The 13,992-nt window shown below is 33.3% G+C and overlaps 1 protein-coding gene across 1 annotated transcript; it reads right to left on the reverse strand.

The window, feature by feature from the left end:
* Window positions 1-5,635: 5,635 nt before the first annotated feature.
* LOC101258267 (aspartic proteinase Asp1) lies at window positions 5,636-10,091 on the reverse strand. The gene is made up of 9 exons (XM_004240496.5): window positions 9,590-10,091; window positions 7,749-7,866; window positions 7,380-7,606; window positions 6,857-7,090; window positions 6,625-6,763; window positions 6,354-6,548; window positions 6,194-6,266; window positions 5,910-6,006; window positions 5,636-5,818 (listed from the first exon to the last, which is right to left on the reverse strand). Coding segments are annotated over exons 1-9 (1,257 nt in total). The 5' UTR covers window positions 9,763-10,091; the 3' UTR covers window positions 5,636-5,817.
* Window positions 10,092-13,992: the final 3,901 nt, after the last annotated feature.

Below are 13,992 nucleotides of genomic sequence, written 5' to 3' on the forward strand. Positions count from 1 at the left end.
TTCACTAATTAGTTTAATTATATAATAACTTAAACTTTTGTAACCCATTTGGAACAAAACCACATTGAGCCCTTCTGTTGTGCAGAACCAGCAACCCACTTTTTTAATCCTTAGATTTTCAGCAGCCCTCCCATCCCAAAACCATTTTCCAACTCCAAGCAACCCAATCCAAAAAAGGGAAACTTTTCAAAACAATAATATTTTTAATCTGAAGCCTAAAGAGCAAAAAGAATTTGACAAAAATTTCAAAAGGATACGTGAATTTTTTTTAAACTAAAAGGTAAAATCGCTATTGAAGTAGTGATTTTATTTTGACGCCGTTAAAGTTAACAGATCAAAATCGCTGCCACGACAGCGATTTTATCTTAAAAAAATTCAGATAATCGCTGCCCCTACAGCATTTTTGCGAGACAGTCAAATTTGTTTTTTATATATAAATCGCTGGCATGGCAACAATTTTGTTATTACAACGTTATTCATTTTTTAATTATTAAAAGAAGCTACCTTGGCAGCAATTGGTTGAAGGAATTACCTTAAGTGTCAGTGAGCATAAAAACAACTTTAATACGATTATTTTTTTAAAAAAAAATTTGCAGCAATATTTATAAAAAAAAAAAATCAACCAATTGGCAGCAATTTTTTTTTTAAAAAAAAGTTTCCACCAAAATTGCAGCCAATTTTCTTTAAAAAAATAAAAAATTAGCATTTGAATGTTGTGTAGTTTGTAGAAATTTCAAGGGAAAAAATAAAAGAAAAGTTTTTTCCATCAAAATTGTTGCCAAAGTAGTAATTTTATTCTTTTAAAAAAGGATTTTTCAATAAAATCAGGCAGCGTTATCCAAAATAAAAAAGTTAAAAATTTCAATAAAATTATAAAAACGCTGCAACAGCAGCGATTTTGAAAATAAAAAAAGTTAACGTAAATTGCTGCCAGGGCCAGCAATTTCTATGTAAAAGAAAATTTGGTATCCCGCTAAAACGCTGCTAAGGCTGCGGTTTTTGAATTTTTTTTTTGGAAAAAATCGCTTCTAGGATGGCGATTTTAATCTGTTAACGGCGTCAAACAAAATTGCTACTTCAGTAGCGATTTTGCCCTTTTGGTTAGAAGAAATTGATATGCCCTTTTGTAACTTTTATCAATTATTTTTGTTTTTTAGGCTCCGAACTTACAATATTTTGATATTTAATAGGATCCCTTAGTAATACTTTTAATATTTATTAAAAAAGGATAATGCATAAGTACCCCTTCAACCTATGCCCGAAATTAGACATTCAGTCCAGTTATCAAGATGGCATCAAGGGCGATTAGGTGTGACTTGCTTGATAAGGGAAAGAGAAGACGTCCCTCAAAGCCCCATTAACGAAAAATAAGTCGATTCCTGCGTTTTTCAATTCCCAAAAGCTCTTAGCAAAGACACACTTATACTATACTAAGGTCCTATTATCCGCCTGAACTTATTTTATGAATAATTTTCTATCCCTTTTTGCCCTACGTGGCAATATCTTGTGGGCGCAAAGTGTGCTGACATTTTTTTCAAACTAGTGTCACGTAGGCCGAAAAGGGGTAGAAAATTATTTATAAAATAAGTTCAGGGGGTAATAGGACCTTAGTATAGTATAAGTGTGTCTATGAGATTTTAGTAGGTTGAGGGGGTACTTATGCATTTTCCCTATAAAAAATGACAAAATTTTAGTTTGTTATGGGTTGATTTTATTATGTATTTTTTCTTTATTTAATTTAACATAATATAATTAAGAAATAACAAACTAGAGAAATCAATTTGTGAGTGGGGGTGGGGGATGGGGGGATGGAATATTTCAATTAAATTTAGTTGGTTAAAATCTTTATTACTTTCCGTACAAAAGATTATGAAACCTAAAACAGGTGGTCTCTCCCTTTTCCTAAAATAATACATATATTGGACCCTAAACTTGATTTGAAATTTTAACTTTGACCTCTAACTTTTATAATGCACAAACAGACACTTTAACTATCTAACTTTTAAATAAATAAACACATGAGTCCTACATGGCAAAATACATGTAAGACACCACGTAGGATGAAAAATGACATGTAGGACATGAGTGTCTATTTGTTCAACTTTCTACAAGTTTAAGTGTCTACTTGTGCACACCCAAAGTTGAAGGGCATAAATGTGATTTGAAGCCAAGTTAAAGGGCATATTTATGTGTTATGCCTTCATTATTTGTGTTTATCTTTCAAAACTAGTTATTGTTATGAAACTTTATGATAATACCTTAGAGTTTTATCTATTAAGAAATTTGATATTTTAAAATTTAAAATTTTTTTACAAGAATTTTGTATCCTTAATCGTATCCATTCCAATATGTATGTCATTTGTATTTGTATTCATTTTAGTTTTTATGTTATACTTTTATATGTTAGTTGACATACTTTTCTCACAATGCATTTATTTTATTTACCAGAATTTTATATCCTTTCTTAAATCATATTCATTCCAATAAGTATGTCATTTGCATTTGTATTCATCCTAGTTTTCATGTTGAATTTTGTATAATTAAACTTGTATTTCTTTATTAATTCGTATTCATTCCAATAGATATCAAATGAATCTCTATTTATTTAAGAAACATAGTTTTATCCATTTTATATTTTTATTGTGTATTTTATTTTTCTCTTCAAAATTATGTTGCCTTTTCTAAGTTGTATTCATCCTAATAGATTTATTATTTGTATTCATTCTAGTTTTTTATATTATATTTTGTATAATGATATAAATGTATTCAACATCATATTAAAAAATGTATTCAACATCAAACAAAATAAACATATATATGAATTTCTAGAATCTACAAAATCTGAAAAATTTAAAAATTATAAATATATGATGAAAATGAAATCCGTAATGTGTATATTCGGTGTTTTAAACATCAAATCAAAAAAATAATTTCGAATGATGAAAATTAACTTGCAAACCGAGAAATTTATTTGAATTAATAGATAGTTTTAATTTAACAACAAAGAATTTCTTGGTGAACAACAATTTAGCACATTGTATATGATTTAGTAACTCACATTAATATTCCATGTTCATATATACATTATTTAGAGGGTGTTTGGTTTTAACTTTTGAGAGTGTTTGAAAAATAAAAAATAGCTTAAAATAAGTTATGAAGTGTTTGACAAGTATGAAAAATGATTTAAAATATGTTGGGAAGTGTTTGACTAGGTACAAATGACTTATAATAAGTTCAAAATGACTTATAAGTCTGAAACCAGAGGTACCTCTGCTTTTTGTTTTTTGACGTAAAAGTCATTACTTTTGTTTAAGACAATCCTTATGGGCTCTTAGAATTGTGTTAATGCATATTGATATCTATCAAAACACAATGTAAAAATTTGTTTCCTACAAAAATTGAATAACTGTTTAGATAGTTAACATATACTGACCATCATTTTGATGAAAAATCACTTTTTTCATCTCATAGCATGTCTCAATGTATAGTAATTGAATAACTACACTTCATATGATAAAAGTTAAGGTTAATATTTATGTGGTAGATTAACTGATGCAATTTTTCTGAACGTTAGATAGTTCTCATTTTTGTAATTAGCAAACATATTTTACAAACGTGCCACACTTTTTAATTCCTGGTCATATTTCATAGTGTTCATCTACATTTAACTGAGTTTGGTTTTTTTAATTTTCAATTTCAGGATCTCTTATAGTTCACATTGCCTCATTCTCTTTTACTTCCGTCATTCTTCTTTGTTGTGCGGAATTTGAGATAATACGAGAAAATATAAATGCGAAAAACAAGACAACAGATTTACGTGGTTCACCAATAAACAGCGAGACCCCCGTCCTTTCTGTTTGTAGTGGGTCCGATTCAAGGCATTCAACATTCTTCATTGCATGAGGTAAGGGTACTGAGATTTTATCTTAAGGTTTAAAATTGGAGTTTTAATAGTTTAATTAACTCACATTTGAGAGATGGATCCGACAATTGAAACATTCAAAGGTAATATGACTATTGTCAATTGAGAGCTTCTCGATTCAAAGGTGCTATAACTAGATACTCGATTTTGGCTCCCTGCTCATTCACATTTGTTTTGCGTCATTGACAAGAGAAGATTCTAAAGGAACCTCCTCCTATTTGTAAATATCCTGGAGGAATCTAAAGAGTTGAAAAAAAAGTTATTGATGTCATATCAATATGTGATGTCCATTTTTTTTATCCTTTTCATTGATAGTTTGTGATAAGTTGACTTTGAGTTTGCAAAAAATTGAGCACTGGGATAAGGTTTCTCTTCATTAAAGATAAAATCATTTCTCTTTCACCTTTTATGTGCTTCGCTTGGCTGAAGTATCAAGATTAGTGATATTTAAGGGTGTCAAATGTGGTGCAAGTTTCGAAGTGAAGCAACTGTCTCCTCATTTAAAAATGCCGAGAAGAGAAAGGTTGACGTCAAAAATGGCAAAGATCAATGCTTCCTTAAGATTGCTTATATTGATGAAGGATGAAGGGGAGGAAACATTAGGAATATGGACCACAAAGCTAGCTACTTACAAAATGATGAAGGATGAGATTAAGGAATATCTTGCGAACACGGATATGGATCAAGGGGTGAGTACCTCTGTTCTTTCTATCTAGCTTTGTGGTGGTGTTTTTTTCACAACAAACACGTTATTTTATGATAAACAGACAAATGAACATATTGAAGTTTTCTTACCTAAATGTCTATTGAAATGGCTTCACATTATGACTCAACATAAATGCTTTTGTTTTACTTATATTTGTCATAAATGTGTTCCTTGTGTGTCTGTATATTGTATAAAGAATATCTTGAATGAAAAATAGAGAAAAGAGTAATACACATCAATTTATTGAAAAAGGACAAATTATAAATATATTATTTTTTTCATCGTCATGGAAGAATATTTGTTGAGAGCTCAGATTTCATCTAGTGGAGCTATTATTCTTACAAGAAAGAGGTATAGATGCTGTAACACATTCTCTCATATGTTGTGATGATGTTTCAACTTTTCTCGTAACAACTTTATGCTCCAATCGGATCACTGAATGCCAAGGACGTAAGAGGAGAGACTCTTAAAAGAAACTGGAAAATCTCTACCACAAAATAAGGCGAGTTAAACTTCAAATGAAATACTTTTAACTTTATTTTATATTTCAAAATCATATTCTAATTGGTAACTGTTTCATGATCTCTTATTTGTTTTTCTATTTTACTTTTGACTTTCTATATCTAAATTGCTACTTATGTTTTACTTCTTTTTTTTGGGCAGATGTTAAAACAAAGGAGTGTTAGCGACATATTCATTGTTGAAAAAACATTGATCATCAGTACGACACAACGTTTTATTTATTTTTGCACCGTTGTGTTGTAAAGATGTTCAAAGCATATAGCATTCAAGCAAAAATATTTTCTTAAAATTTCATGTTCATAGCGTTCCGTAATCAGCATAACGATGATCATCTGGTCTAAAGTTAACATGTATCAAACTACTTTCTGATAATTGTATCAAAATAAAATAAAAAAGAATTTGTTTTCAGGAAATTGGGCTCGCTGGCACGGGTAATCACCTGCTAGTAAATATAGAAGAAGACAAATTTGGGGATGGACTGAATATACATATAAGGCTGTTATATATATATATATATGGGTGATTACAGTGAATTTTCTGTATTACAAATCAAACTAAAATATGCTGTAATATAGCAAACATTGGTATGCTTACAATACTGACATACTTTCTGCTTGCTTCTTCCTATGGTATGTCACCAAAATTTTCACTGTAATCATTGATATATTCTGTTAACACAAGAACAAAGATGGTGTCGAGTGAAATCCGTAGCAGCAGTAATATGAACAAGCAAGATAAACGTATGTTCGGACGACCTACCAGGACAACGATGGAAGCTTGTTGCAGTTTGCGGGAACCCATCCAATCTGCTGTTTTTCGTTGTCGTAAATCACCATTTTGTCTAACATAGAAATATCTGCATAAGCAAACCCAGAGAAAATGTGGAAAGAAGGTTAAAATGTGGACAACAATTTCGATACTGATGTGCTTCTCCTCGGATAAATGTTGGTTGTGTGTGTTCTTTTGTTGTATATTTTCTTGGGAGAAAACAACCTCAAAAATTTTGAACAGCACAAAACGAAAGGTGCCTCGTTTTGTCATACCTCCGATGATATTAACAGCTCCTAATCCAACCTCCGAACCGTTCAGTATCCCTAAGCATACATTGCCCTTATTCTGAGAGGATACAAATATCAGTATCATGATGTGCTATACTTTTAAGCTGCATTATAAGATTCACGGAGTGATTTCAAGAGCACTTACAGTATGAATAAGATAAGCTTCGGGTGTCAGTTGAAGCTGAATATTCTTAGCTTTTGTGAAACTAAGTGTCAATGGCTTGAAGTACCTCGTAGCATCTTTAAGGGATTTGAAAGGTTTGGAGCCTTTCCAGCAGACGGGCAAACTTTTGTCGTTCACTGCATCAGTCAGCTGCTTTGCATCTATGTTTTTCTTAATCTGAAATCAGAAATATTGTAAGTCCTAAGCCAAAAAGATGATAAGCATATATGATGTAGTTTTTTTCTGATCTTACCGAAGACAACAGAGTTTTGTAAGCTTCGGAATTGAAGTAGGTAAAGGTACTTCCACTGTCTAAAATTATCGGTAGACTCTTCATCCCAGTTGCCTGCCCACCAAAAAGGAGATCTGCCGGTCCCAAAGAATAATGTTTCCTGAAACGATAGTAATCCAGAAAGTTTATTCACATCTTGCATGCTAAGTGCAAATTTTCATATACAAAAGCGCCAACTACAGATAAAACGTACTCTGAAGATTCACGGACGATAGGTGACCAAACAATCCCAGAAGACGGGACAACATCATCTCCAAGGAAAAGAAAACCTCCACCTTGCCCGCTTAAACAGTGACCTACTACATTCCGGATAAAACCCAAGCTACTCAACTGTGATACTATGCTTGATTTTCCATTCCCTAGGCCAAGAATTCCATCCGTATAAGGTGCATGCTCAGAGGCTGGGACTTCTTGATCATACCCACAACTACAGAAGGGAAATCAAACTCATGAATCACAAGCACCACAATTTCAGTAACAGAATAAACACTACAAAAAAAAAACTAGAATTAGCAACAAACTTCATCACTAAACTGCTCGTAGCTAGCAATTTTTTTTTGATAATCCGTCCCTAACTCGTTGCTAAATAGAAATAGCAACAGATTTCTCCGTTGTGATTCCAATCTTTTTAGCAGTGAAAGTGGAGAAGTAACATTCTCTTTGTTGGTTGACAATTTTAAAGGTTAAGTTTTAAGGAGTGTTTATCAGCTTCTTACCCGAACACCAGAGGAGGAGCAATGGAGCTACCGTTGGTGAATTTTACTGGAAATGCGTCTCTGACCAGCACTCCCAAGGATGAACAATGATCCGCATACTCAACCTCATAGTCACATTGATCGTCAGGACTGTAACGGGGATGGTTTGCAGGTGAGTGAAGGGATGCACAAATGGGATCCTTATGCTTGATAACATTTTTATTCGGTTTGTACGGACTGTGAGGTGCCTGTAATGTCATACATATATGCAGAAATTAGGAAATATATTTCTGACAACTTACATATGATTTTGGATTTGAATTCATATTAATAATCTTCCGTGTAACTTGAAAGAGCTAGGCTGCAGAAGGAATAAAAAGATGTACTCACTGGAATACATTTGACACAAGGTGCGTCACATTGGAGCCAAGTGAGATCACTCCCTGTGTCAATGTCAAGAAAGTAAGGTTTGGGGGGTTGGCCTACATTGAGTGTCACCTGATAATACCTGAATGTGAATTGCGCATACGAGTTTAAGAGACAGAGAACAGGAAACAAGTAATATGCAAGTTTTACGAATTTCAAACACAACTTTAAGGAAATCCAAATTCTAGAAACTTGCAACAAATCTTCTCATGGTGAACCAAGAACTAATGCCCAATACCAAAACTCGTATAAAATTTCTAGCTGATGTAAGTTAGATTGAATAGAGTAATGTTTTGTGTAAGCAAGCCCATTGCATCCCAGCAAAACCCAGATACATCTGTCCTTTCTCAACGCATTTCTTTAGACAAAGACTCCAGTTTTTCAGACGATAAATCTTTCTCCGATCATGGATGGTGAATCAAGCCTATGTTCAAATTGAAATAACAATGCAAGTTCTTCCTTTATCTTTGTTGAAAAGATGAGAAGTCGGTCTTCTAGGGATGTCTCTGGAAAGAATGATATATTGGTCTATGGTGATTATGGTTCCACAAGGGACGCGTCCTTGTGCAAATATTTACTGAATGAAGTGTGCAACAGGGGTCCCGACTGCTCCTTTTCTCATTTTATACCAGTAAAGAGGCCCACGTGCAAGTTTTTCTTCTCTTTACATGTATCAGTAGTAAAGAGAAGAAAAATTTGCTAATGAGCCTCTTTGCTTGTATAGAATGAGAAAAGGATCAGTGAGGACCTCAATTGCACAGACCCCTGAGAAAATATTTGCACGGAGAAACCCCCTAGTTGAACCATCATTATTATAAGACCAATAAGTCATAATTTCCAGACACACTTATAAAAGACTGACTTCTCATCTACTCAATATCAAAAACCCGGATACATCTGTCCTTTCTCAATTCATTTCTTTAGACAAAGACTCTGTTATACATCTTTCTTCAGTCACGGAGTGTGAATCAAACCCATGTTCCAATTGAAATTGAAATACCATTGCAAGTTCTTCCTGTCTAAAAGATAAATCAAATAGATTCATTTGAAAGAGATTTACAATTCGTTCTAACCTTCAGGTCAGATTAAAGTCTCAAGTACATAAACTAGGAAATCATAGGATACTTCAATGGAGAACCACACCAAACTATTCAAGTATATGGGAAATGTACACGAAATTTTCACGCAAAAATGCTGAAAAATTTGCAAGATAATTATCAAATTAAAGAATACGCCAAAAGAGCCCTTCCAATATTCGATCTACTGAAGAAAAGTAACAGATCACAAATAAACAAATCAATACACAGAAGTTGAGAAAAAATATAGATAAAACTACTTATATAATCTTTACAAGCATCAGTCGCAAATGCAGCTATTTAACTTCGACACGAAACATAAATTTACGTATAAAAGTTCAAAGCTAAAAAATCTCTAAGGTTGAACCCATGGAGATCAAATACTAACTCTACCTCCAACAAAAATCATGTCCTTATTGCTACAGACAGAATTAAAAAAATCCTTTAAGAATTTGTAAACTGTTTAATCAGCATTTTTTTTTTGCAGAAGATTCATTGACACCCATAAGCAATTTAAGCAGATACTACAGAGATACAACAAAAAATCCCATAAAGTTGGGTCCCAGGAGGATAGAGTGTATGCAAACCTGTTTCCGAATGAAGCTCGGCTCAAGCAAAACAAAACAATACTTAAAAGAAAAACACGACAGCTAATAGCAAAGTAGCACAGAGCATACAATAACAAGGTATAGATAATTGAGAAAAAGGAGTAGAGGAAAAGGAAAATACCCTTTTGGATACACATTCCCAAAAAGTGGAAAAACAACAGAGGAACCAAAATTTGACTGTTTCTTCCATGGTGGACGAGGCAGGTTAAAAGCAGAAAAACATCCCTGAAAGAACTCAGATAGAAGCAGTAAATACAACACCCAAATTCGTACTACTTCCCATTTTCCTCTCATAATTGATTTTCCGATCAAACAAATAAGATTGATTCTAGGTTGAACAGGTAATTTTGGGAACAGAAAGATTTATAAAAAAATTTCTCAAAAATCACCAAAAAAAAAAATAAATGGGTCAAGCAAGTAACTATATATGAAGAGATTGTAGAAAAATGGGAGCTGGGGAAGGTGAAGTTTGGACTGAAGCGTTAATGGCGAATGAGAAAAATGGGGACTCCGTCAATTTCACGTGTAGGAAGAAAGCACGGGGAAAGAGAAGACTTTTTTGTGCATTGCATTACTTGTTTTCGTGGGGTTGTTGGTTTGACATTCTTGGAAGCTTCCTAGTTGTGGGGACCACATTTTTAGCTTTCCATTTATGGGCGAGTAGTATGAATAAAGTCAAAGATTTTTTGTTGAGATACTGGGAAGTCACCTAGTTGTGGAGTTCTCATTTTTATTACTTTCTTCATCCTATTTTATGTGACATCTTTTGACTCGGAACGGACTTTAAAAAGTAAATTCACTTTTCTCTCTTCTTATAAATGTATTAGAGTATTTAAGCGGACCAACAAGGGTAAAAGAGAAATTGTACCTTTAAGTACTTATCATATAAGGAAATGTGACATTCTTTTTGGGACTGACCAAAAAAGAAATTATGTTACATAAAATGAGACGGAGAGAGTATTTATATACGCGTAAGTTGAGGGAGTCTAGCCCAATCGAGTCGAGTTCAACTAAATTTGTTATAATATCAATCAAGTCGAGCTAAACTTGAATCGAGTCAAACAATGTTTTTGTCACTAATCTCTAAATAAAATCGAAGAGATACTGACGTAAATTCTAAAATTTACGATATATGGAATCAAGATGGGTGAGAGTAGCGTTAGGGTAGGGTTTGGGAGAGGGAGTGAGGTTCCTGATTTTCCTTATTTATTAGTCTCTTGGTGTACACATACATAGGCTTGGACGTCAATGAGAGCGACCGAGCCCAACCATGTCGAGTACAACCAAACTTGTTGTAATATTGAGTCAAAGTTAAGATAATTTTGACTTGAGTTCTTACCAAGCTTTATTACTAGTCGATGCTCTCGTTTGACCATAAATTTCAAAATAAATTTTTGAAAACTTGAGTTTATGAAACATATAATTGTGTTTGAACGGTAGTTAAGGAAATAATGGGAAAGCATAAGAGAAACAAAGGAAAAAACCACTTACAGCGAGCTCCAAGCTCAAACGTATGACGAGATACTTCTACCGAAACCACCTTGGTATCCATTTCATCCATCGAAACAAATATATGAAAAAGAGGAAATAAAAGTCAGAAGTAATAAGAAACAAAGGAAAGAAAAGATACAAATGGAGGTCTAATGTGCGAGCTGAGAAAAATGATGGCAAAATGAAGAGGAGGAAAACCTTGATGATCCATAGCATCAGAAGGAGGAAGATGGAGTTAGTTACAACTCCCGAAGGTGACATTGAAGAAATAATGGGGAATGACGACATTGAAGAAGAAAAAGGAGAGCGGTGACATTGATGAGGAAAAAGGGAAGCTCAACTTAGAAATCCTAGAGGCTAGTGAAATATTTAAGATAGAAAGGGGTTTCGATTTGGATTGGGCCAATTGTTGTTTTGTTACTTTTCTTCGGCTCGTTGGGCCATTTTCTACACAATTATTGGATCAATATAAGAGCTCATAAGTTCAACTATTTAATTTTAAAAAGACTGAACCCATCAACAGTGTCACATCCGGGCAGCACCCCCTAGAAGTAACATGACGTACTTGACCTCTCGGAGGTCTTATACAAGCCCATAGTTATCATTCATTGCATTGTCATAGTAAATTTAGCGGAAAATTTAAAAGTTCTCATAGCACATCATATGCTTGAAACATCACTTTATATATATATATATATATATATATATATATATATATATATATATATATATATATATATATATATATATATATATATATATATATATTATAAGTCATAATACATATTTAGACCCTAAGTCTTTTTGCCATCTTAGACTCAACAACATTAGAATAATTAGGGACACGGCCCTTATAACACAAGTATACAATATTTAAACATTTTACAGTAATACATGAATAGGGAATCCTTGGAACTTTAGGACCCCTTTCCTTGAGCTAGGGAACCATCTATCAAGCTCCTCAAACATAGACATCCTTTAATGCATCTATAACCTACACTTTGTGTAAAAAGTAGAGAAGAATGAGATTAGTACAAGAATGCACTAAGTATGACAGCCATGCAAAAACATGCATTTAAAGGGGACATTTTCTTGAAATCATACTTCATGCATTTTTGAGTAAATCTTTATAAAACCTTTAAACAATGACATTTATATCATTCACATACTTCATATAGACATATTCAAAGGCCAAACATCATATAAGATCACATATAGAATTTATGAAATTTTCAAGTCACATTATAGTGAGCTAATTTCCCTTAATGGTGAAGTCTTCTCTTTTATTCATTAATCTTCCAAGTAACCCTCTAGTGATACTTGGTGCAATGCATTACCTTAAGGTCACAAAGAAAGCATACATACAATCTACATAAGTCATCACATATCATCATTGGAGTATAGCACATCAAAGACATATTTAAGTCAAGACCTTAGGACATTACAGTAAGCTACACCAATTTACACAGATATTGACTTCACTTTACAAACATCATTGTTAAACCTTGTTCATGACCCCAATCTTTGTATACTAGTGCAATGAACATATAAAACCCCATAACCCCATACATTCTTAGTAAACCCTTCATGAGACCACAAACCTTAGCATTCAATTCATACCTCAACATAACACATAAGGACAACTCCGTTCATATCAATAATCTTCATCATATATTCATTAAGACTCACATAATGCATATAAAATAATACCATATCACATAGACTCATACCCATGCACATCTCATGAAAAATAGACAAATACTACCATGCCATTCATAAAGACATACTCATAATCATACACTTTAGGTCACCTTTCTAGGACTTCCTAAAAAGCTACTTATGCAATGTCTAGATAGGTTCATTACTTCCACCTATCCTAAGTAACCTCCCTTAAGTCCTCCTAGTTAGGTAACTATTCTTTTACTTCCATTATCCATTTTACTTTAGGGAAACTATAGCCTTAACCTACACTAAGACCATGGGTGCTAAACATGGAATTTGGTGTTGTAGAGCCTTACACCAATGGAAGGTGTTCTTACCTAGCCAAGGTAGAACATTAACACATCTAGCATACTAAGTGATATCACATTAGTAGACCCTATGTGGCAAGCATAGTTATGGAACTTGGAGGTACATGTGAAAACCCTCTTTATGCCAAGATGGGGCATTATGGTTATTCACTTATGGAAACATCACTCTAACACCCTTTTGGGTCATGAGGCTATCCACCCCATGAGGTTTATGGTGAGGTTCTTCCCTCATTGAGAAGGGACACACAGTCATATTCAAGTTCACTCGGTGCTAAGCTAAGTTTCCTTTATTGAAAAGTCATTATTACATTACTTTATAAAATATAGGCTTAGGAGATTCATCCCCTCATATGCTTAGCTCACAGGTCATAGATGAAAGTTCATCAACCTAAATCATGTGAGATGATCCTTTCACATGGACATACCATATGTATTAGCATTATCTAGTTTAGGATACACTTGAGTACACCTTTCAAGGCTCCTCTATTGACTAGATCATCATTCATGTGTGTGTATACATATATGTGAGCAAACCTTTCACATAACACATAATGTCACACATGTTCATATATCAATGCATAAGTTTATATGTGTACCTATATGAGCAATCCTTTCATATCAACACTCCAAAACACTATGTACATTCATACTTTATAAAATCATATACTTAACATTATAGCATATAAGTCATATTCATATCATGTTCACACAATCCTATGCATGTCTTTAGAAGACCAACCTAGGAACTATCCCATCTAGGTGCACATGTGCAATGCATAGTCAAAGTCTCATACCCTTGACTATGCTAGTACATCTATAAAATCATCCTAGTGAATGATACATCACACAACATCATCGAATGGTTAGCATAACATAAGACTCGTTTATATAAGACTTGCAACATTCTTACAGTAAGCTTTAGTCTTTATGTACCTATCTTAGCTTTACATCACATATAACATTATAAGACCTCATTATAGGCAGCAAGTACATATAACCTTAA

Source organism: Solanum lycopersicum, chromosome 6 (assembly GCF_036512215.1).
Source record: "Solanum lycopersicum chromosome 6, SLM_r2.1".
NCBI lineage: Eukaryota > Viridiplantae > Streptophyta > Magnoliopsida > Solanales > Solanaceae > Solanum > Solanum lycopersicum.